Source organism: Geotrypetes seraphini, chromosome 2 (assembly GCF_902459505.1).
Source record: "Geotrypetes seraphini chromosome 2, aGeoSer1.1, whole genome shotgun sequence".
NCBI classification, from domain to species: domain Eukaryota; kingdom Metazoa; phylum Chordata; class Amphibia; order Gymnophiona; family Dermophiidae; genus Geotrypetes; species Geotrypetes seraphini.
The window spans coordinates 419,835,708-419,861,230 of record NC_047085.1 but is presented as its reverse complement, the minus strand read 5'-3'; the positions used below and the strand labels follow the sequence as shown (position 1 = coordinate 419,861,230).

Sequence of the window (25,523 nt, the reverse complement as noted above, 5' to 3'; positions counted from 1 at the left end):
ATTCACCATCCAGCCTTAGTACATTATCCAGATAGCTAATAGTCACCCATTAGTTATGTAGCATAATATTTATGACCCTTTCCTTCCTCAGCTGATTTTGGTTTGGTGCCATTTTTCACAAGCATTTCATATAAGTGATAGTACCTCTTGAGGATGGTTCATCCATATGCATCTCTATACCCCCCACACATCTCCACATATCCTAATGAGACATGATTTATCAAAGGGTGTTCGCACGGTTTTGCCCACGGAGGTATATCTGAGTCTGTAAATGGAGAAACATACTATTGTATCACATTGTAAGCTGCACTTTTAAACTTGTAGTATCTTTTTCTAGCTTTCACCCATAATAATGTAACCTCTTGCCCTTTCATTTTCAGCATGGTTATATGGCACATTCAGTCCTTTCTACTGATTTATAAAGTTTCCTTAGTAGCACAGAGTGCAAATTAGCAACTTGTACATTGAAAAATCTAGAGCCATATGACGTCCTGATAGATGTTTTGCCCTTTACTGTATATGCGGTTTGTCAATCCTTAATAGAACACTGATGACTTCTCATCAGAAGCTCTTATGCTTGGCCTTGCTTTGCTAGTGTTTAGATCAAATGTGTTAAGCTTGCAATTATTTCCAGATGTGTCTGTCATGCAGGTACTCACGCAAGAAGTGACAGGTGAGAAAAAGGAAATATGACATTTTTCTAGCCTTTGTGCGTTTGTCTTTTAGTATGAATCCAGTGGATTGTGGGTCTGAGCAGCAGCAGATTGCGAACCACCCTTAACCGAATACAGGAGAGCCTCATTGATATGGTAGGTGATGGAATTTCATCCATGCTCATTTTTTAAATCAGAATAATAGAACTCAAGGATTCTTTAATTTGCACCTTTTCTTGATGGCTTGAATATCGATGACAACAGAACAGCAGAGTTGATTCTTGCTGACTGTCAACTTTTATCATTCTATATTAACTTTCTACATGATTAGCCAGCAGCTTATATTTTCAATCCATCAGTTTTAATGATGTTACTTTGTTCAATTTTTATCATGTTTTTCATCATCACAAGACACTTTGTTTTAAAAAATCATTATTGACTTTGTTTATGTTAAAATTGGAGAAGGCAGAATCTAATATAATTTTATCCAGTTACACAGTATTCCAATTAATACATTTAGCATCCTTGATTATAGTAGTTTAGCATCCTTGATTATAGTGGTACTTTTATATTTACCGTATATACTCGAATATAAGTTGAGACCCCCAATTTTCCCCTCCCAAATGAGGAAAATAATTGACTTACCCAGCAGCCCCTCCATCCCCTGTCAGGCTCTGCACCCAGTCCCCTTCCCTCCATCCCCTGTCAGGCTCTGCACCCAGACCCTCCCTGCCAGGCACTGCACACAGCCCCCCCTCCTTCCCCCTCCCTGAGCTGGCTCTACATCCAGCTTACTCCTCTGTCAGGGCACCGCACATAGCTCCCTTCCCTCCCTCCTCTTTCAGGCTCTGCACCCAGCCCCCTCCCTGCCAGGCACTGCATACAGCCCCCTTCCCTCCATAACTCCCTCCCAGGCTCATCCACCCTTCCCTCCTCCCTGCCCCATCATACCTCCTCTGCCGCTGGAATCCCTGGTGGTCCAGAGGTGTAGCGAGCAGGAGTGAGCTTTCTGTGCTCCTGCCCCGCAGCTAACCTGGTTGATTGCTGCCACGAGTTCCAGCTTCAGCCATTGAGCTGCTGGTCAGCACTAAGTGGTTTCCAGAATGGCTCCCAATAAATTCTGCATGATCAAAAATTGCTGCTGTGATTCTCGCATGATCAAAAAATTGCAGGAACTCAAGGCACCACCTGAGTTCTGCTCCAGAGCATGCCTTCTTCTTCTTTTTTTTTTTTATATTATTTGCATTTCAAATTAATATACAAGAATCCTCTTGACACAGCAATATAGAGCACAATTGTTAAAGAATATATATGATTATCATCAAAATTTCACAAGAAAAATACAAACATAATAAACTATAGATCATATAAAGATTAAACCATTATAACTCTTCCTTAGACCACACCATAACACTGGAGAAACAAGTAAGAAAGACAGAGAGATCTCTTAGTATAAAAAGAAAAAAGATTACTAGTAAAGCTTAACGCAGTTTCCAGAGCAAGGCCTTCTGACTTGTCCCACTCTGCTGAAACTGGAAGTTGAGTCCATAGAGTGCAGGATGAGTCAGAGGGGCTTGCTCTGCAGCCTCAGCTGGGGCAGTTTTGCGGCATTGCCCATGCTATATAGAAAGACATTTGAGCATTGTAGAGTGCGTGGGTGGGCCTGGGAAGCAACCAAAAAAGCAGAGGCTGGGTCGATGGGGAGGGGGGAAGCAGAGAGACCATACTGGGTCTGTGTCAAGTGGGGGAAGCAGCAGAGAAGCATTCGGGGAGCACTGAGTCTCTTTATTGATTTATTCAGATAAGTGCTCAATATTTATTTTCATTTTGAAATAATAATAACTTTATTCTTTTATACCGCCATCACCAAAAGTTCTAGGCAGTTTACACTAAAAAGAGCTGACAATCAGCGAAATATAATAATGCAGTAAAAATACAAAATATTTGTAAAATAGAATTTCAATAATAAAACTCTCAATTAAGTAATAAACTTATCGAACAAAGTGGTCTTAATTAATTTCTGAAAACAGCAAAAGGATAACATAGCTTGTTGAATACATTTACCTAACCAAGATTGTTGCCTACCTAGCTGAAATGCTAGGGTCCTAATCTAAGAAGGTCTTATATCTACACCCATTAATTTTTGGATAAGCAAATAAGTAGAAGTTTCTAGTTTTTCTTGATGGTCTATGCAGCATCAAAAATGAGGAAAAAGGTAAGCTGGAGACAATCCCAATATCAGCTTAAAGCAGATACAGGAAAATTTGAATAATACTCTTGCCTCCAAAGGCATCCAATGAAGTAAATGATAATATGGATCTAATTGGTCATTCTTTTTTTAAATCAAAAATCAATCGAACAGCTATTATCTGAATTATCCTTTTCCAGAGAATTTTTTCAGGTGCTCCTAAACAGATGATGTTACAATAGTCTAAAGAATAGATAAAACTAATGCCTGCATCAATAGTCTGAAGGATAAAGGATCAAAATATTTTTTTTATGGTTCTTAATTTCCATAATGTAAAAAAGCATTTTTGTACCACTAAGTTCCGTGTGTTCTGCTAGTGTTAAATGTCAGTCTAGTGTGACTCCCAGAATTTTGATAGATTTAATAATCGGGTAGTCTTGACCATTAAGATGAAGTACTTTATCATGCACTGTTTATATGCACTATGTGAGAATATATATTTTAGTGCCAATCAAGGCCTTAAGCCCCCTGCCCGGTGCATCCTGGGATACACTGGGAAGAGCTTAAGGCCCTGATTGGCTCAGACACCCAAGGCCCCTCCCCTGGAAGAAAAGGCAGGTACTAGTTGAGAATGATTGGAACAGGGTTGAGGGAGAATGTGTATTGGGGAAAAACAAGATGGGTTGAGGGGGGAGATAGAGGGTCTAGGACAAGAATCAAACTTCGTTTTATTTACCCGTTTTATTTGCTCTGAGTACACCTGAGCAGTTTGACTGGCCACATCATTAGAGAGGGAACTTCCTCCTTTATTGCCCAAGGATCTGGGCATCATCTGCTTTATCTGTTACAAGTCCAGGCTTTCAGGTTGAAGTCTTTTTGCTAATGTGGTTGCTGCTTCAAAAATAGTAAAGATTGCTGTAATAGAGGCTTGTAATGCAGACTCTCCAACCATATTGAGTATCTACGCTGAGCTGCCTTCACTCTTGTAACTCACCAAATATTTATAGTTCTCCTTCCTGGCGTATTCCTTTGGGAATAGTAAAAACTTTGCTTCACAAACTTAAAAATATTTTACGTTTTAACAACCACTGATGTATCCTCCTAAAACCAGAAAAGTTAATGTGCAGTGCAACAGAATGAAAGGAAACAGAACCTATCTCCAGATTTCACGTTTCTCTGCTTTTACTGACTTGTAATAAGAATAGGATGAGAGTAGAAAAGTGCTAGGTAATGATGCAGCTCTTATCACATTTCTGGCAGTGGTTTTTTAGTTTTGGAACTCTGTATATTTTGGAAGTTATTTCTCTCAATTAAAATCCTCTGTTTTACTAACAGTTTTCCCTGTTCATGCATACATTACTGATCTTCTGTTCCATAATTAGTTTGAAGCAGTAACTAAGTTCTGTCTGATGAGCAAGGAGGAAACTTGATCATGTTTTACAGATGGCATCTTAAAATGAATTGGCATAGGGACTTGTACCGGATTCTTTTTTCCTTCTAAGTGTGCAGTCAAGTAGACAAAACTTCTGCACAAACAGGTTTTTATGAGTTTGTTGTTTTTACATAGGGATTAGTAATCCTTTTTGTATTAGTATATGCACCTGTGCATTATTATATCTATCTGGGATCTTTTTAATAAAGTTGCATTAGGCATCTAATTTGCATCTACTGTAGCAAAAAGTGGTTACTGGAAATCTGTGTGTGCTAACCGCTTGCAAAATAATTTCTCTATTTTTTTGAGGAGGTTTGTCAAGAGAGGGAGAGAACATTCCTTGGCTGACCAGTTAGCACATCTGCATTGCCACACACTAAGAGGGGCATAATCAAAACATACTTCTAAATCCGATATGGACGTATTGCGCTAAATGCCCAAAGTTGCAGTAGTGAAAATGGCCATTATCGAAAAAATACGTCTAGAATAATTTTTTTTTTTTTAATTATCTATCTGGATATCCAGGCTATTGTTCATCCAGACAAGCCAGGATTGTCTATGTTTATATCACATTTTCAACCAAAAATTTGTCCAAGTCCCAAATGCTCAGAACAAGACCATTTGGACGTGGGAGGGGCCAATCTTGTAATGGACTGACCACCCAGACATGGCAACAGAGCATTGGGGCACTGCTGTGAACTTCACAAATAGGGTGCCAGATTAACATCTCACCAGAACTTCCTTATAGGTTATGGTGAGCCCCCCAAAACCCACTATACCTACCTGTCTGCAACCCAGTAACCCTTATGGCTGCAGGTGGTACCTATATGGCAAGCAGAGTAGGTTTTTGGGGTTTTTTTTGAGGGGGGGGGTTGGTGGGCAACATGATCCACCATAAATGTAGTGGTTAGAGTGGCTGTACGGGCCTGGGTCTTCCTCTCTATGGTTCACTAGCTCCCCCAGGCTATTTAAGACACCTTTGTGCAACTCTACTAGGCTTTCCTATACCAGGTGCTGATGTTCTGGAGACAGGTATGTACTTTTTTATTCTGACCTTTGTGGGGGGTGAAAGGAGTCAGTGAACACTGGGGGGAGTATGTGGGGGTCTTTACTTTGTCTCTGTAGTGGTCATTTTGAATACCTTTTTTGCACTTATATCTGTCTTTTAGGTCATCCAAGTGCCGGCTTGGGCGGGTTTTCAGACATTAAGTTTTAATTATGAGCCCCTAAATGGTAATGCTTGGATTACATGAGAGCCCTTACCACCTATAAAATGGGTAGGGGGTAAGTGCTCATGTAGTATTTTAAAAATGGCCACACACTAATGGCTACATTAGCCCATGAACATTGATGCAAAAAAGCCAGAAAAAAGGCATTTTTGTGGTTGTGGTAGAAATGACCTTAGCATGTGTGGGAAAGACCCGCTTAAGGGCACACTAAGGCCACTTTTAACCACTTCTTAGTAAATGGACCCCTTTATGTCCTTGTAAATTAAAGAAATTCTTATTTTCTGCAAACAAAGCATTTGGGTTAGATCTTGTTTGGATTGCGTTTTGAAAATAAAAAGTAAAACTGGTTGTTAACACAACACAGTGACTATCTGAGATTACTGCTTGCAGTAGACAACAGGACATCTATGCCTCACATAGTAATTGCTAGTAACAAGTATTGGGAGGCATCCTTGTGCTTTGTTAAAATGAATATACTGGTTTGGTTTGTTTTGCTTCACGGTCCCTGGCACCTAAAAATCTGAATTGGGACTCTACAGCTGAGAAGCCTGATTCTGGGGCCCTAAACATCTATATCTTGAATTGGAACAGTTCAGATTTATTCTTCTCTATTTCTCTTTCTTCTTTTTTAATTTAACAATGTCTTTTATTGAAACAAATACAGCATGAATATTACAATACTAGGAACCAGCAAACAAATAAGCAGTTATGAATATATCTCTTATAACCACACAGATTCAAGAAATATAGCTCACTAATAACATAGCAAACAAAAACATAGTCTTCAAAAAACAAATATTCTTTTAGGCTTCCTCGCCTGGCGTTATGATTGTTGCAGTTATCCAGGTCTTGTTACACCTGAATAAATGGGAACTGACATTTCTTCCATGGTGCAGTGGCTTTCTTCAGGGTATACTGCGAGGTCTGCAGCATGTCTTATAGTTTGTCCTCATACTTGATTGGCTGGGGTTTGAGGTGATTTGGGCAGGAAACTGAGGTGGGAAAGTCCGTTGGTCAAAAATTTAAATTTGGGCAGGAAAATACGTTTACATTTTTGGCAAAAAAGTCTGTTAGTCATGATTTTAAATTCTGGTGGGAATGAGGCTAGAAATTCATTGGGAAATTCCCACTCAATTTCCTGACTGAGGATTTTCCTTTCTTGGAGAAGGGGGGTGAGGTAGGTGGGTTCCACGGGATTGGAGAAGGGTGGATGTCTCCAAAAGTGGAGACAAAAAAAGTGAGAAATTATAGGCCGGTAAGCCTTACTTGGTAGTTGGAAAGGCAATGGAGGCACTGCTCGAAGAAAGTATATTGAGTTTCCTGAAATCTAACATGTTACAACAGGGGTGCCCAAAAGGTTGATCGGCGCTTCTGAGTCGGGAAGCAAGTAGAACGTGAAGGCAATGCGATCGACTCGCGTTGCCTTCACGATCTACCGGTCGATCACGATGATCTTCCAGTTAGTCCAATAAAAAAGGGATTACCTTTATTCCTTTTGTTTTATTTCTATTTAATTCTATATATGAATAGGAAACATGAACAAATTGTTCTGAGTTAACCAAGTCTAAAGAAAAACTTATACAAATGATTTACCTGTGGTTCTATTGATAGAGAAGTATCCAAACTAATGCATAATACTTTAGCTTTAATGTCAATCGGCAGATGGCCTCTTGATTGGTTCATATTTAATTTTAATGCATGTGTCACCACCCAATGTTCTTATTACTGCAATAAAATGCAACACAGTACAAAAATTTTGTCTTGTTCCAATGTAATTAAACCTTAAAAAAAAAAAATCATAAAGAGGTCTTTTTAATAAGACATGATAATTAGCATGCACTAAATGCTGTGCTGTGCAGTCCATTTTATACCTATGGGCTGCATGGCACTTAACACACAGTAATTCGTTAACAAGCACTACCCCACCCCCCTCTATTTTACAAAAGCATGGAAGAGGTTTTTAGCACCGGTGCGCTGAATGCTCTGCACTTCTCCGATGGTCATAGAGGTCCTATGAGCATTGGAGCAGTGCAGAGCATTCAGCGCACCAGTCGTTTTTTTTTGTAAAATGGATAAATTTGTTAGCATGCTTTAGTAAAAAGACCCCAAAGATATTAAACAAAATAGGTGAAATCGGGGACCCCTCAATATTGAATTCATGAATGGGACAATTCCCCATTCATTTTGATCGCATATCTTCTGTCAGTCAAAACCTATGCCAGTAATACATAGCTCACTCAATTACATGATTGTACTCTTTTTGTTATCTCTAGTTTTCACTACTTAGAGAAATCATATTAGTCAGCAGTGGAAAAGAAAGCTTTACTTGCATGAATAACTTGTTTACAAATAACACTATAGGAATTTGTCTTTAGTAATGAATATCTTTCATCTTGTTAGCAGTTTTCTTTTGAACTATTACTTGTAGTGGATCATCTTATTTCAGTTTCAAATACTATATATGAACAGTCAAAGTGCCTAGAACAGTGGTTCCCAACCCAGCCAGTAAGGTTTTCAGGATAGCCCTAATGAATATGCATGGAGCAAATTTGCATGCCTTTCACCTCTATTATATACAAATCTCTCTCATGCATATTCATTAGGGTTATCCCCAAAACCCAACTGGCTGGTGGTCTTCTAGGACAGGGTTAGGAAACACTGGCCTAGAACATCACACCAAGCTTATTATTTCTCTCCTCTAGCCAAGTATATGATAACTTTCAGGTATAGAGGATGTTATTAAGCCAATGAAGTAATGGGAGCAGTTTTACTAAAGCTGCTTGTGCCTCTTAACTATTTGCATCATCAATACCTAGGATGTTATCTATAGCTTTACACAGAAACATAGAAATATGATGGCAGGTAAAGGCCAAATGGCCCATCCAGACTGCCCATCCGTGGTAACCATTATCTCTTCTCTTTTAAGAGATCCCATGTGCCTGTCCCATGCTTTCTTGAATTCAGACACAGTCTCTGTCTCCACCACCTCTTCCAGGAGACTGTTCCACGCATCTACCACCCTTTCTGTAAAAAAGCTTTTTGTTAGATTACTCCTGAGCCTATCACCTCTAAACTTCATCCTAAGCACTCTCATTCCAGAACTTCCTTTCAAATGAAAAAGACGACTCATGCGCTTTTATGCCACGTCAGTACTTAAATGTCTCTATCATATCTCCCCTCTCCTGCCTATCCTCCAAAGTATACATATTGAGATCTTTAAGTCTGACCCCATACACCAGGGCTGCCCAAGTCCGGTCCTCGAGATCTACTGGCAGGCCAGATTTTCAGGATATCCATAATGAATATACATATGAGAGATTTGCCTGCACTTCCTTCTTGGTATGCAAATCTCTCTCATGCATGTTCATTGTGGATATCCTGAAAACCTGGCCTGCCGGTAGATTTCGAAGACCGGACTTGGGCAGCCCTGCCATACACCTTATGACGAAGACCACACACCATTTTAGTAGCCTTCCTCTGTAACATCATGAATTTTGGCACCAGGCAGACAGCATACCTCCTGGGACATCATGTCTGGGCTGCAGATTGTATTGTTCCATTACTCCTGTAAAGTCAATCTCACAAATGCATTCACAAAGTAATGTTCATGCCTGAAGGCCTTTATCCTAGGGAGTCTGCAGTAAGCAGCTGTTTCTAGACTACTGGCATAAGACTGCTAAAAACATTGATGCCAGGAGTTTCAGCCTTTCATTTCTGTCTTATATTGAAAGTTTCCTCTGGCTTGGCAAACCTGGACCTCAGTCTTTTGTGATGGTATAAGTAGATACTGAACATAAAAGATTCAATATGGCGATAACTTTCTGCTATATATGAGGAGACAAAGGAGTGCAAAAATTTACATGCCTATGATTTTTCCAAAATTTAGTAAACAGGATTGTATTCTTACAGTGATTGGTACTATTGCTCTGTGTCTTACTGAAATTATACCATTCATCTTAAGGAATCATTGTGCTTTCTCATCTCTTCTAGTACACATAAACATTAGCAAAAAAATAAATAAATTGTCTTTTACAATATCTTAGAGCAAAGACATACACACACACAGGCTGAATCCATCTGTGATACATAAATTGTCTTTGTACAAAGTGCTAGTACTGTAATATCTTAATATTAATACAAATGAATCTATTAATTTAGGGCTCCTTTACTAAATAGTTCTGGAGGTTTTTAGCACAGGCCTATGAGTGTCGGAGCATTTACCTCACCAGCCCGCACTAAAAGCTACTGCTGGGTTTTCCTAAATGCCGCTAGATGTTTTTAGTGCAGGCTGGCAAGGTAAATGCTCTGATGCTCATAGAATTCCTAGGAGTGTTGGAGCATTTACCTCGCTGGCCCATGCTAAAAACATGTAGTGCCCTTTAGTAAAACCCAGTGTTAGTCAGAAAGGGATTAGCATAATGAATACATAATAATATTACAATAATTTAGGGGTTCTTTTACTAAACTGCAGTACAAGTAACCGTAACCACTTCTGTGGGTCTTTCACTTATGCTAAGGCCATTTTAACCACAGCCATAAAAATGACTTTTTTGTATTTTTCTGCATTAATAATCATGTATTAATGTTGATATTAGCGCATGTCTGTTTTGTAAAAATTACCACATGAGCACGAAGAACCACCTGTTTTGTAGGTGGTAATGGCTCTCGTGATAGCCATGCGCTAACCAGTTAGCACATGGTAATGTAGAGATGCACTAACTGGTTAGTGCCGGAGCGCCCCCTCAAAATAAAATTTAAAAATTATTTTTCATGTAGTTAGCGCATGTAGATTTTAGAGTTACTATGGGATGCCTGAATGCGTCCCGCAGCACTTCATTTTTTTTGCTTCATTGGTTGTGCATTGACACCTAATGGCGTGCATAACTTTGTCAGTATCTGCCTGGAAAGCAAATGCCAGTAAGTGAAGAGCTGATTATCAGATGATCAGGGGAGTGGGATAGGCAGGAAATGTTGGCTGCTGTGATGTTGGCGGAAAGGGGGACTCGAAAGAAATGTTGGTTGCTGCGGGGGATGGAAGCAATGAGGATTACTGCAGGAAGGCGAGGTGTGGGGTTGAAGAAAAAATGCTGGTCATCAGTGGCATGGAGAGATTAGACTCGAATATAAACTGAGACCCCCATTTTTGCCTTTTTTTTGGACCAAAAATCTTGGTTTATATCGAGTATATACAGTAGTTCATAAGAACATAAGCAATGCCTCTGCTGGGTCAGATCTGAGGTCCATCTTGCCCAGCAGTCCGCTCACGCAGCGGCCCCAACAGGTCCAGGACCTGAGCAGTAATCCTCTATTTATACCCTTCTATTCCCTTTTCCAGCAGGAAATTGTCCAATCCTTTCTTAAATCCCAGTACTGTACTCTGCCGTATAACGTCCTCTGGAAGTGCATTCCAGGTGTCCACCACACGTTGGGTAAAGAAGAACTTCCTGGCATTTGTATTGAATCTGTCCCCTTTCAACTTTTCCAAATGCCCTCTTGTTCTTTTATTTTTTGAAAGTTTGAAGAATCTGTCCCTCTCTACTCTCTCTATGCCCCTCATGATCTTATAAGTTTCTATCATATCCCCTCTAAGTCTCCTCTTCTCCAGGGAAAAGAGACCCAGTTTCTCCAATCTCTCAGCGTATGAAAGGTTTTCCATCCCTTTTATCAGACGTGTCGCTCTTCTCTGAACTCTCTCGAGTAATGCCATAGTCTTCTTAAGGTATGGCGACCAAAACTGGACGCAGTATTCCAGGTGTGGGCACACCTTCGCCCGATACAGCGGCAGGATAACTTCTTTTGTCCTGGTTGTAATACCCTTCTTGATTATACCTAGTATTCTATTTGCTCTCTTAGCAGCTGCTGCGCACTGTGCCGTCGGCTTCATTGACCTGTCCACCATTACCCCCAAGTCCCTCTCTTGGGTACTCTCATTCAATAACATCCCTCCCATCGTATAGTTGTAACTCGGGTTTCTGCTTCCCACATGCAATACTTTACATTTCTCAACGTTGAACTTCATTTGCCATTTTGTCGCCCATTCCCCTAGTTTGTTCAAGTCTCTTTGCAATTCCTCAGAGTCTTTATTAAATAGCGGCCCGAGCACCGAGCCCTGCAGAACACCACTCGTAACCCTCCTCCAGTCCGAGTAGTGGCCCTTCCCCCTACCCTCTGTTTCCTACCCGCCAACCAGTTTCTGATCCATCTATGTACGTCTCCGTCCACTCCATGGTTCTTCAGTTTCCAGAGTAATCGTTCATGAGGCATCTTGTCAAAGGCTTTTTGGAAATCAAGGTATATGATATCTATGGGGTCACCTCTGTCCATCTGTTTGTTAATTCCTTCGAAGAAGTGTAGTAAGTTAGTTAGGCACGATCTCCCCCTGCAGAAACCATGTTGGCTGGTTATCAGAAGTTTGTTTCTTTCCAAGTGTTCATCGATGTTTTCTTTTATCAGTGCTTCTGCCATTTTTCCCGGAACTGAGGTCAGACTCACCGGTCTGTAGTTTCCCGGGTCACCTCTTGATCCCTTTTTAGAGATGGGCCGTCTTCCAATCCTCCGGGATCACGCCTGTCTTCAGGGATAGGTTGCATATTTGCTGCAGTAATTCTGTTATCTCCTCCTTTAGTTCCTTCAGAACCCTTGGATGGATTCCGTCCGGACCTGGGGATTTGTCAATTTTTAGTTTATCTATCTGCCTGCGTACATCTTCAAGGCTCACTTCCATTAATGTTAATTCTTTCTTCTTGATTTCCATTGAAGAATTGCTCAGATTCCGGTATGTTGGTTGTGTCTTCGTTTGTAAATACAGACGAAAAGAACATGTTAAGTTTTTCAGCGATTTCTTTCTCCTCCTTCACAACTCCCTTTCTGTCTCCGTCGTCCAGTGGTCCCACCTCCTCCCTAGCCGACTGTTTCCCTTTAACATATCTGAAGAAAGGTTTGAAATTTCGAGCCTCCCTGGCTAACCTCTCTTCATACTCTCTTTTGGCTTTTCGAACCACACGGTGACATTCTTTTTGATACTTCCTGTGCTCTTTCCAGTTCCCTTCAGTTTTGTCTTTTTTCCATCTCCTGAATGAATTTTTCTTATTACTTATCGCGTCCTTCAATATTTTAGTCATCCATATCGGGTCCTTTATTCGACTGTTTTTGCTCCCCTTTCTGAATCTGGGGATGTACAGATTTTGCGCCTCGCTCACCGTCTCCTTGAAAAAAGACTAGGCATGTTCTACCATCCTCCATTTCTTGGAAGTGTTCCTAAGTTTCTTCCTTACCATTTTTCTCATTGCTTCATAGTTTCATTTTCTGAAGTTGAAAGTTGTTGCCATGGTTCTCTTTCCTTTTGGTATTCCTGCTTCAACCTTGAACTTGATCATTTGTTGATTATGCAGCAAACCTGTTATGTTTAAGTAGTTTGATATTAAGGATGCATATTAGGGTTTTCATTGCTGTTGTATTCCATTTTCCAAGAATATTTTGAATCCAGATTAGTGCACTCTACAATAAAAGGTTAGTTTTTTTCATGTAACATTTGCTGATACTTAGCTAATATATAGCCCTGGGGAAAATTGCTAGACTAAAACCCATATCCTGCTGATTTAAATATTTTATAACTGATTTTGAAGCAGTATTGAATACACCAGTAGCAACAGATGGAATGTTTCGAATCCATTTCTTTAAAATTAAAATCTCGGGCCCTAATAATTTCATTCATTTACTGATGCAGCTTATCAATTTAGAAACATAATAGTAGAAATCAAAGCTGCAGTGCATTTTCGTGATGTGCCGACATCTTCAATTTGTATAAAATAGACTTTTTATCAGATCTTGGCCTCAATCATATTCTTACTACTACCTAAGCACTGAATGCTTTGTGCAAATTGTCAGGAAGTGAAGCATTGAAACGCCACATATGTTGCATCAGCAAAGTGGATTTTGGAAAAAGAGTTTGGTTAGGTTGGGCAGACTGGATGGACCATTTGGGTCTTTATCTGCCGTCATCTACTATATTACTATGGTTGTGGGTTTGCAATATTATCTAGAGAAACAGTTTTACAGAATATACAAGTGGGGAAAGCATCTGCGTACATCATGGCTTATGGAATTCTTTCCAACTCTCCTGTGCAGTTTTCACGTAGAGCTGATCCCAATCATTCTATTGGTTCAGAAAGAAAAAATAAGTTAAACCAAATGTGATAATATATCAAATCGTTATCCCCCTCTTTTACTAAGGTGCGCTAAACGCTAATGCTTCCTTACACTAATATGCACGAAGTGGAAGATGATATTTTCTTTCTCAATGGGACCCTCGGCCACAAGAGGGCACCCGCTCAAACTCAGGGGCGGGAAATTTCATGGCGACACCAGAAAGTATTTCTTCACAGAGAGAGTGGTTGATCATTGGAACAAGCTTCCAGTGCAGGTGATCGAGGCAGACAGCGTGCCAGACTTTAAGAATAAATGGGATACCCATGTGGGATCCCTACGAGGGTCAAGATAAGGAAATTGAGTCATTAGGCATAGACAGGGGGTGGGGTAAGCAGAGTGGGCAGACTTGATGAGCTGTAGCCCTTTTCTGCCGTCATCTTCTATGTTTCTATATTAGCGTTTAGCGTGCGCTAAATCGTGTTAACGCAGTGACTCCCAACCCTGTCCTGGAGGACCACCAGGCCAGTCGGGTTTTCTGGATAGCCCTAATGAATATGCATGAGAGAGATCTGCATATAATGGAGGTGCCAGGCATGCAAACCTGCTCCATGCATATTCATTAGGGCTATCCTGAAAACCCGACTGGCCTGGTGGTCCTCCAGGACAGGGTTGGGAGCCACTGTGTTAGCGCACCTTAGTAAAAGAGGGCCTATATGTTACTGGTTTAAATAATGCATTTTATATTTAAATGACATGGTGTCACTGTACCAAAGTACTTCACCAATAAGAGACATTATACATACAGCAATGAGTAATAAACTACAGTAAAACCTTGGTTTGCGAGCATAATTCGTTCCAGAAGCATGCTTGTAATCCAAAACACTCGTATATCAAAGCAAATTTCCCCATAGGAAATAATGGAAACTCAGACAATTCGTTCCACAATCCCAAAACTTTAATACAAAATACTATACGTACTTGTATTGCAAGACCTCATCCATTTAGTACAGTCACAACACTACTGCAGCGTCAGAGAGAGAAGAACCATCGGCTCAGTTGTGATGATATGACGTGTGTATACTGTATGTACTTGTATTGCAAGACATTGCTTGTATATCAAGTTAAAATTTAATAAAATGTTTTGCTTCTCTTGCAAAACACTGGTAAACCAAGTTACTTGCAATCCAAGGTTTACTGTACAGGGTTCAGTTACTAGGTACTTAGAGGAGCATAATCAAAAGGAACGTCTAAGTCCATTTTCATCTAAGTCGCAAGTCATCCAAAGTAAAAAAAACAGCTTAGGACGTCCAAATTTTTTTTCATTTCGAAAATCATCTAAGTATACGTCCTGGCAATCTGATCATCCAAGTCACTAAATCGTCCATCTTTATACCACATTTTCGTCCAAGTCAAAAATGCCTAGAACAAGCCCTGTTGGACGTGGGAGGAGTCTGCAAAGTGATGGACTGAACACCCAGAAATGGCACCTAAATAGTGGGGTACCTTACAGGGCACTTCTGTGAACTTCACAAAAAGGGTGCCATGTCTTCATCTCACTACAGCTCTCTTATAGGTCATGGTGAGCCCCCAAACCACCTCCAGAATTTCCTAGGCCTACTTATCTACCACTCCAATAGCCCTTATGGCTGCAGGAGCCACTTATATGCCAGAAAAAAAGGGTTTTGGGGAGATGCACATGTTTCAGTATCAATGTAGTGATTACAGGGGCTTTTTAGGAATGGGTCCTCCTCTCCATGGGTCCCTAACCCACCCCCAAGATGGCTTAAGACGTCTCTGTGCAGCACGACTAGGCTTTCCTGTGCCAGGCTGCCAGGTGATGATGTTCTGGAGGCACAATTTTCAAGTTGTGATTAATATTTTTAGGGAGGGGGGTCAGTGATCATTGGGGTAGTGTGTGTGTGTGGGGGGGTCTGTATTATGTGTTTGAAGTGCTTATCTGGTCACTTTAGGTGAGTTTTTGTGACTTAGACCATGTTTTAAATGTCCAAGTTCCGTCGATCCTGTGCTGTATAACTTTCGGTTATACATGCAGTACGACTAAATCTAAGCCTGCCCACGTCCCGCCCAAATCCCGCCCTCGACACTCCTCCTGACATGCCTCGTTTATCTATGGTCGTTCAATGGCACTATGAAGACCTAGGTTGTTTATAAATACGTTCAAAACCCGGTTTTATTATCGACACTTGGACGTTTTTGACTGATGATCGTCCGAGTGTTGACTTAGGCCGGTTTTTGGACATTTTTCTCTTTCGATTATGAGCCCCAAAGTGATCATTAAGAAACTATGGGGGCCTCATACTAACCCATGAAAATGTCTGTAGGTTAGCACAAATTTTTAGATACTTAGCTAGAAGATACAAATGAGCACTTGAATCATTTTCATGCCTTAAAATGTCATGTTTAATTTCTCACTTTTTACCAGTTGTGGCATTATGCACAAAATTTCTCATTCATTGCCAGTCCTGCATTGCAACAGTGGTGACAAATTTAAAGGGACTGACTTAAAGGTCTCCTAGGGCCTGTGAACTTTGAATGACACACAGACCTCGTACTGCCAGGATTTTGCCACCAGAACACCCCTCTCTTTTGGACCGCGAGGCTCACTGAAGTCAGCGTCCCGGGACTTAGGCGCCACCCTTGAGCCGGAAGTTTCACTCTTGCCTCCAGACCCAGTAGTTCTTCCATACCCTGTGGCTGATGCGTCTGCGCTTCGGAGCGGCCCCAATACCGAGGTGGTTGCGGGAGTCCTCTCCATGGAGGGGAGCGAGATGGAGTTCGTTGCTGCGGGTCTTGAAAGTCAGCTAGGGGCAGAAGATACTTTATTGACCCCCATGGAGGTAACCCTGCTTGATGTGTGGAAAATGCTCCAGAGGTTGGAGGGAACTATTCGGAAAACTTCTGAGGAGACCTCGACATTGGTGAAAAAGGTAGACTAACAAAATCACTAAAGGAGATTAAATCTGAAAATGAATCAAGAAATGACTGCTCTAAAAGCTGTTAATGATAGTTTAATTAAGGATAAATTGTTAATCCACGGGAAAATAGAGCAATTAGAGAATCGTAATAGACGTTTAAACTTGAGATTCTTAAATTTCCCCAAAATGTTGGACATTTCCTCTGTTGAAATGTTTAGGAATTACCTTCAGCAAATATTGGGCTTCGTTCCCGAAGCTATTCCTCCTCTAAATAAAATTTATTACCTGCCGGGTCCTAAAAAGCAGACAGGGAGCGAAACACCAGGAACAATCCAAGGAGTTACGGATCAACTAATAATAATAATTATTATTTATTTATATTGCCGCCATACCGGGAAGGTTCTAAGCGGCTAACAACAGGAAAGCAATACATACAATTCTAATAAATACATCAAGATAAAATAAACATGTGAATAAAATTAGAAAGATATGTTGAAAAGTAAAGAACGTTAAGATACCAGCCTGTTGAATAGTTGTGTCTTTAGCAATTTTCTAAAATCTAAATAAGAAGAAGCTTTTCACATCATTTTGCCGAGCCGCGTATTTATTTTGGCGGCCTGAAATGAAAACGTTTTCTCGAGGAACCTCTTGTAATGACAAGATTTTATGGAAGGGTAAGTAAACAGATGTACTCTCCATGTATTCTTGTTAAAGTGACTCAAAGAAAAATGAGGGAGCAAGTAGCCTGGTGACATACCAAAAACTACTTTGTAACAAATACATGAAAACTTAAACATAACTCTAGATTCCACTGGCAGCCAGTGCAATTTTTGATAGAAAGGAGTAATATGCTCCCATTTTTTTTAAAGCCATAAATGAGGCGAACAGCAGTATTCTGGACTACTCTTAATTTTCTAACTACTTGATTTGGGAAATCTTTCTGACATTTTAGAAACAACTACTATGAAAATTGAGGAGGGAGCTACCCTGCTTGCTTCATTTGTATTTCAGCAGAATCACAATGCTGTATTGAAGCTATATTTTCGTAAAGCTCAGTCTCCTTTCATGGGACAGCGTATTTTGGGTCTACCCCGATGTTAATAAAGAGACACAAGAAAGGAGGAAATTATTTCTGCTTATGAGGCAAGAGGTGAAGGACTTGGGGGGCTACTTTTAAATTGGCATATCCATGTAAATGCCTCATTAAATATTCAGAGACGAAATATACCTTCTTTGTTCCAGAACAACCTCAGGAGCTTTCTAAACATGAAAAAGATTGTCAGGGAATAAGTGGATGTTATTACATACGAGAGGAGGAGTTTCACACTAAAGCCATTTCCTTGATTATTTTTACTTCTAATTGTTATAAGTCCTTTAACTGGATTCCTCCCCTCCCCTTTGACTTTATATTGGGGTCTAAGAAGAACTGTGTTGTTTCTTGTTAAAAGTTACTTGCCTGTAAATTACATTTGTTCGTGTTACCTGCGCAACTGTATTGCTTGCTATGATTTTTAAATAAATAATAGAGAGAAAAAAAAAGAAGGTGATTGAGGAGAGAAACCAGGATGTACATTACAAAAAAAAAAACCCAGCAATGCTGTAGCAGGGTCAAGGACTTTGGAACTCAATGAGTGATACACTGAGACTTTGGGGCTCCTTTACGAAGGTGCGCTAGCGGTTTTAACACACACACCAGATTAGCGTGCGCTAGCTGAAAAACTACTGCCTGCTCAAGAGGAGGCGTAGCAGCTAGAGCACGCGGCATTTAGCGCGCATTATTCCGCGCATTAAGGCCCTAATGCATCTTCGTAAAAAGAGCCCTATGTGCAGACTTCAAAATGTTTAAAAAATCACTAAGGACGTGCCTGTTTGTGAGAGCCTTTTTTGATTGTTTTAAATCAAAAGATGGAGTATTTCCATAAGTATTGATATTAGATGATGAATTTTATGACATAGTCTTATTGTTGAGAAATTTGTAGAGTTTGTATTTATATATGTATCTTTTGTTACCCACTTAGGATTTAAGCAGGATAGAAATTTTTAAAATAAATAAATAAGATCCAGAAGGCATATTCCATACCAGTGCTTTGAGCAGACTGGTTGGACCATGCATGCTTTTATTTGCCATCACTTACTATTTTATTATGTTGCTATGTCATTTCTGTTTTTTTGTAACAAAGTATATGTGAAAAATTAGGAAAAATTTGGGATATATAGTGATATGTTAAAGAACAAAATGCGATTGTATGCCTTATATACAGTAATGCCTTGTAAAAATCTATACCCCTGTGTACATCTTTCACATAGTGCTATCTAAAAAAATTCAATCCAGAATGCGTTAAAGTAGGAATTTGTTTCATTAATTTACACAACATACTCTGCTTGTTCAACTTGAAGAAGCAATTATAGAAATTCTAAGAATTAAAACCCCAAATGTCTTAATTTCATAAGTCTTCATGTACTCCCCATATATTTTTTTTTACTGTATTTGGAGCACAGCCCAGTATTTTCCCATGTTCTGCACAGTATCTTAGTTTTCTGTTTCATTAATGATAAAGAAACAGCTGTCAAATTAATTTTTAAACAAATGCATGTTAGATTTTATAAGGCAATCTCATGTTGTTTAAATACAAATTATAATGAGCATCTGTGATGATCCATAATAATTAGGAGGATTGGAATGGTGGGGTTATAAATGCTCTGGTTACTCTTTCTTTCAATTTAATAGAAAGAACATCATTAATTCATTCAATCACAGATAATTGTAATGTAAAAATATAATTTTAGAAGAGACCTTACATTTGAGACCATTTTAGTATTATTTATAGCTACCTGATATGTTATCTAGGGTGACAAATATTTAGATAGTACAATATATAGGTGCCAGTCAAAACATTTAATAACTGTGAAAAAATACATTTCTATTATAATGTACCATTTTGGGTGATTCCTTCATTACTTATTTTGTTTAGTTAATTTTGCATTTTTTTTAAGGCAAGGAAAAGGATAGAATTCATATGTTTTTTCTTTCCCACTCAACCTCTTGCTTCCTCTCTTCTTTCCCTCCTTAATCAGCCTTTCCCTCTCCTTTCTGTGTCCTTGGCCATTATCTTCCTCCCCTTTTTTGTCCTTACCTTTCTGTTCTCTAGAGTTTTTATTTTTGTTTGTTTGATGATAGACATTCTGAGGCTCAGAACAGACATTTGAGAGAGGGTCTTTAGCCAGCTAGCAGACATCTTTCTTCAGATTCAGTCAGTTTTGTAGCCCTTCTGTCATGGCCCCTCTAATGCCAGCCCTGCTGTCTGTCCCCCATAACTTCTTTTCATTTCCAGTAGTTACATCTTTAACCCAGGCAGTCCATTGAACCTCATCTCCCACATTACCTAGCTACCTTAATGCAGCCTGGCTGAAACTATGCAGTCTGTTTTTCCAGTATGAGCAGGAATGAATGTTTCATCAAGGTGCTTAGGATATAACTCCCCATTGTATGTATGTAAATAAGGAATGTCAGCAAATAATCCACATTCTGTAGAATTATTCTTTATATTGTTTACTTGTTTATACTTCTTTTACATTAACCCTTGGATTCTATATATGCATGCCCAAATTTGTGTATGCACCCAAGAAGAACATGCAAGTTAATTGAGCAATGAGAGGAATGAGCCCTTATCTATCAATAATTGGATGCTAACAACTAATTATTGAGAATAATTGGTATTTATTAAAATTTGTGCATGCATCAGGCTGCACGCTATTCTACAAAGCTTGGCGCCTAACTCAGCATGTAGCTGTAAAAGGGGCATGTCCAAGGGTGTGTCAGGGGCACTCCAGAAAGTTGCGCACATAATTATAGAATACGGCCTCGGCACTCCTAACTTAGATAACAGCATTTATACCAGGTTTCAGCAGGTGTAAATCTGGCTCCAAAGGTAACCATGGGAATCGGCACTAAGCCCAAAATCCTGTTTTCCAAAGTAGCCAATGCATATTATCTAGCATGTGCTTATTTGCTGCAATGTGCCAAAGTTGGAAGATTACACTGATGTGAAATTTCCCTTTAACTTTTCCATACCACCTATGATGATTGGAACGATTTCCAAGAATGTTTGTCACCTTCAAATTATTTTTCTTATTTGTCAGGGTAATCTTTCATGCCTTTTAACTAAGATGTGGTAAATAACCCACCATATATACTCAAATATAAACCAAGATTTTGGGTCCAAAAAATGGGAGCCATCACCCAATCTCTGAGGCTGCTATTCTCTCTTTAACCCCCGATGATCACCAGCACATAGTTATACACCACTGCCACAACCCCCTGCCTCCCTCCCCCGATGAAAAACGGCACTTCTATCCTCCCAACCCCAAGATGATCTCTACAATTGCCCTCCATGAGCATCCCCCTGCCCCGTAGGCAACATGCTTACCCATTCAGTTTTGAAGTAAAGCTGTTGCTGCCAATGCTGATCCGGCATGGGGCCTTGAGCATCTGCGCATGCTCAAGGCCTGCCGCCTCCTGCCCCTCCAAGATTCTCAGAGAAGTCTGAAGCTGGCAGGCCTTGAGCATGTGCAGAAGCTCAAGGTCCCATGCCGGATCAGCATACAGAATTGGTGGCAGCAGCTTTTCTTCTACACCGAACAGGTAAGCATGGATGGCAAAGGCATGGTGGTCTTCTTGTGCAGAGGTTCCCAAGATACGGTGGCTGTTGGAGTGGGGGATGGAGGGATTGAGAAATAGTGTTCCTGGACTTCGGTGGAGAGTAAGAGCTATTGCTGGGTATGTGTGTGTGTGGGGGGGGGGGGAGGGTGAGTAGAATGAGGAATGCTGCTGGACTTTGGGGATGGTGAGTGAAGGGTGGCTGCTAGATTTGGGGGATATGAGTATGGGGTACTGGCTGGATATTTGGAGAGTTAAGAGTATGAAATGCTCCTGGACCTGGAGGGTGTGAGAGTGAAGAGTGCTGGATGCATGCTTTTAATTACCGTGAGAGTGATTTTCATCAAGCCATTTTACCTTGGTACTTTGACTATTTACTATGTAATTGACCTTGAAAATTTTTAAAGTCCACTGCTACAGGACAGATTTTACTCACTCTCACATTAGTGAGAAAATGCTTTCCCACATGTTATGAATCCCAGTATAACAATAGCAAAGGGGGCTTTTTTTTGTTGGCAGAAAGATGTCACTTTATTTTGAAGCAGGAGAGATGTTGTATTTCTAAAGTGTATGACATTTATATAGCTTTCAATCAGTACTCTGACCAGCTCTTCAAAAATCAATAGTTCTTTGCTAAAGTAGTGCTAAGAGGGTAAGTCAGAGCAATTGCTTTTTAGATTTTGGTTTCAGAGATAAACATTTTCTTCACTACCAAGCTACACAGATAAGCACTTGAGAATACAGCCTGAGAGTGGAGAACATCATGCTTTCATTGTCGATATCTAAATATCATTTATTTTGAAATGAAGTGTTGATATTTGAAACTTGTTCATGGACACTGGACAGATACTTAAAATAATATAAATACTTAATATCAAATGCATGTAAATAATAGCGACTTATCATGGACCAAAGTGTTCAGGTTTCTTTCAATAATTTGGGGCACACCTATTGTACTGTATGCAATGATTTTATCGGTTGCCTTGACATAAGAACATACTGGTCAAGACCGATGGTTCATCTAACCCAGTATCCTGCTTCAAACAGTTTGTATGAGAAGTACCCTGGCAAAATTCCAAGAGCAGCAAGATTCAATGCTACCATCCTCAGGGCTAGGTAGTGGCTTTTTTCCATATCTAAAGGCAATTTTTAATTTACGCAATAACCAGAAGAGAGCTAGCAAAATGCAACATATGTACTCGAACATTGCCAGTTGGATAGTTCATCCACACACAAAGCTGCGCTCGGCCTTTAGGCATTTGGCAGCCACGAGGTCAGAAACATGGATGCTCCATTGCAAGATTGCATCATCAAAGAACAACCTGTAGAAATTCACCACCAAATAGTGACTCAGTATGGACATAATACCATGAATCAACGAAAGGTTTATGAGTGTGTTAAAAGGTTTAAAGTGGGAAGAACATGTGTAAACAATGAAGGTTGTTCTGGTCGCCCATCAACATCGTGCATACAAGGGCAGATGCCTTGATTAGAGAAGACCGACGGATAACGGTGTCTCATTTGGCTGCAAAATTTGGATATCAGCTATGGATCTGCATTTGCCATAATGCATGATGACTTGTGATACAGGAAAGTGTGCGCACATGATGGGTTCCCAAACAGCTTACTGATCTGCACAAGCAGCAGCGTGTGGAGGTTGCAACCCAGTTCCTGAGATGGTATGAAGAAGATTCAAGTATTCTGGAGAGATCTGTCACTGATGAATGAGACATGGGTGCATCACTGTGACCCGAGAGCAAAAGACAAAAGATAAGTAAAGGAAGCGGTGCCTCACTTGGCTTTGGGAGCAACCGATAAACTTCTCTGCAGGAATGCAGAAGCTGGTTAAAATAATACAGCAAATGTGTTGTTTTGGATGGGGACTATGTAGAAAAGTGATATATTCAATTGCTCACAGTTACTTCTATTAAAGCTATTAACTGTGTTTTGCCTTTACTTTTTGATTTACCCTTGTAGCAATTTGTGGAATTTCCCACCAGAAGCTTGTCCAAACCTTAATTAAACCCAGATATGCCAACAGCTGTAACTCCGGCAATGAGTTCCAGAGTTGAACTATTCATTGAGTGAAAAAATATTTCCCCTAGTCATTTAAAAAGTATTTCCTTGTACCTTCATGATATGCCCCTCATCTTTATACATTTTAAAAGAGTAATCAGTTGATTCAGGTCCACCCCACTGTACTCAGGATTTTGTAGACATCTATCATATCCCCCATCGAATGTCTCTTCTCCAAGCAGAAGAGCCCTAGCATAGCCTTCATATGAGAGGAGTTTCCATCCCCTTAAACATTTTGGCTTCTCTCTCTTCAGCCTTTCCTAATTCTGCTATATCTTTATTCAGATGCAGCAACCAGAATTGCATGCAGTACTCAAGATGAAGTTGTGCCACGGAGTAATACAGAAGGCATTATAATGTTCTCTGTCTTAATTTGTATCCCTTTAAATAATGTAATGTAATGTAATTTATTTCTTATATACCGCTACATCCCTTAGGTTCTAAGCGGTTACAGAAAATATACATTAAAATTATAAGTAAGGAAGGTACTTAGAAAAATTCCCTCACTGTCCCGAAGGCTCACAATCTAACTAAAGTACCTAAAGAGTAATAGAAAAAGTGAAAAGTACAGATAGAGGAAAGATTAAGAAAATAAACATTCTAACAAGATTGTATTGAATTAAGTACTTTGGGAGGCAGAAGAGAGGAGAGAAAGGTATAGATGCAGAAGGAGGAACTGTTGAACAAGGAATTCTGGGGAAATTTAAATAGTAGAAGTAGAACAAGAACAACAAAACAAATGGCAAAACAATTGAATAAGATTAAAAAATAATTAGATATAACTGGAAAAAAATAAAAAACATTGACTTCAGTCTAAAGTTTCAGCTTCAATTTCAAATCTCCTTCTCTGTGATGGTCTTCTTCATATAATCCTTACGACTCACTGCCCGTGTTCCTGCTGCTACACTGAACGAATGCTTCAAGATGACTAAATGGCTAACATTCTATTTGCTTTTCAGGATGCCACCACACACTGAGAAAATGACACCCTAGATCTTTTTCTTGGATGGGACTCTTAATTTCGTACCTAGCATCAAATAACTATGGGCTCCTTTTACAAAGGCGCGTTAGCGTTTTAAACGCACGTAATAACCTCACGCTAAACCGCTGGACGCGCTAGCCGCTACCGCCTCCTTTTAAGTTGGCGGTAGTTTTTGGCCAGCGCGAAGGTTAGCGCGTGATGAAAAAGACGCGCACATTAACCCCGCCAGCGCGCCTTTGTAAAAGGAGCCCTACGATTTGGATTATTCTTCCCAATGTGTATCACTTTTCATTTTGTCCATATTAAATTTAATTTGCCATTTCAATGCCTAGTCTTCCAATTTTCCTAAGGACCTTCTGCAATTTCTCACAGTTCACTTGCGATTTAACAACTTTGATTAGTTTCATGTCATATGCAAATGTAATCTCTTCACTCATCATTTCCATTTCTAGATCATTTATAAATATGTTAAATAGTACAGGTCCCAGTTCAGATTCCTTATGGCGTTCCACTATTTACCTTCTTCCATTGAAAGAAATGGCCTTTTAACCCTTCCATTTAAACAAAACAGCTTTAAATGAAATATATAGGAGGCTGAAATATAGGGTATTTATTTTCTTTTCTCTTTTTGTCCTGTTTGTCACAATTAAGCTTTCACTAGCAGGAACTGTCTCCTGTGTATTAATGTACAGCGCTGTTTGCATCTGGTATTGCTAAAGAAATGATTAGTGATAGTGTTTTGAGGACACTAAGTACCGAAATACTAAACTAAACCTTAGGTTTGTATACCGCGCCATCTCCGCAAGCGTAGAGCTCCGCACGGTTTACAGAATTAGGATCGAAAGGAACTCCAGAAGAAGAAGGGTAATAGGAAAGGAACTAAGAGGGTAGAGAGAGGTCAAGGTACCAGGAGAGCGGGAGGTGTTAGATTTTTGAAAAGAGCCAAGTTTTCAGGTGTTTGCGGAAGAGTTGTAGGGAGTTTGAATTTCTGAGCGGGGAGATGAAGTTGTTCCAGAGTTCTGTGATTCTAAAGGGGGAGAGATGTTCTTAGTTTTCCTGCGCGGGATATACCTTTTGTAGAAGGAATGATAGTTTCAGTTTTGGGGAGGATCTGGAGGAGTTTAGGGTTTGAGGAGTTCCAAAGGAGTGGAAATAACGGGAGGGAAAGGATGCCGTGTAGGATCTGTTGCTGTTTTATGATTGTCGTGGGGCCTTTGTTTTC

At 39.9% G+C, this 25,523-nt stretch overlaps 1 protein-coding gene across 1 annotated transcript in view; it reads left to right on the top strand.

Moving 5' to 3' along the window:
• VPS50 (VPS50 subunit of EARP/GARPII complex) overlaps positions 1-25,523 on the top strand; it is a 337,660-nt gene that overhangs the window by 240,890 nt on the left and 71,247 nt on the right. The window contains 2 exon segments of the mRNA XM_033931131.1: positions 727-744; positions 747-809. Coding sequence (XP_033787022.1) covers positions 727-744; positions 747-809 — 81 coding nt within the window.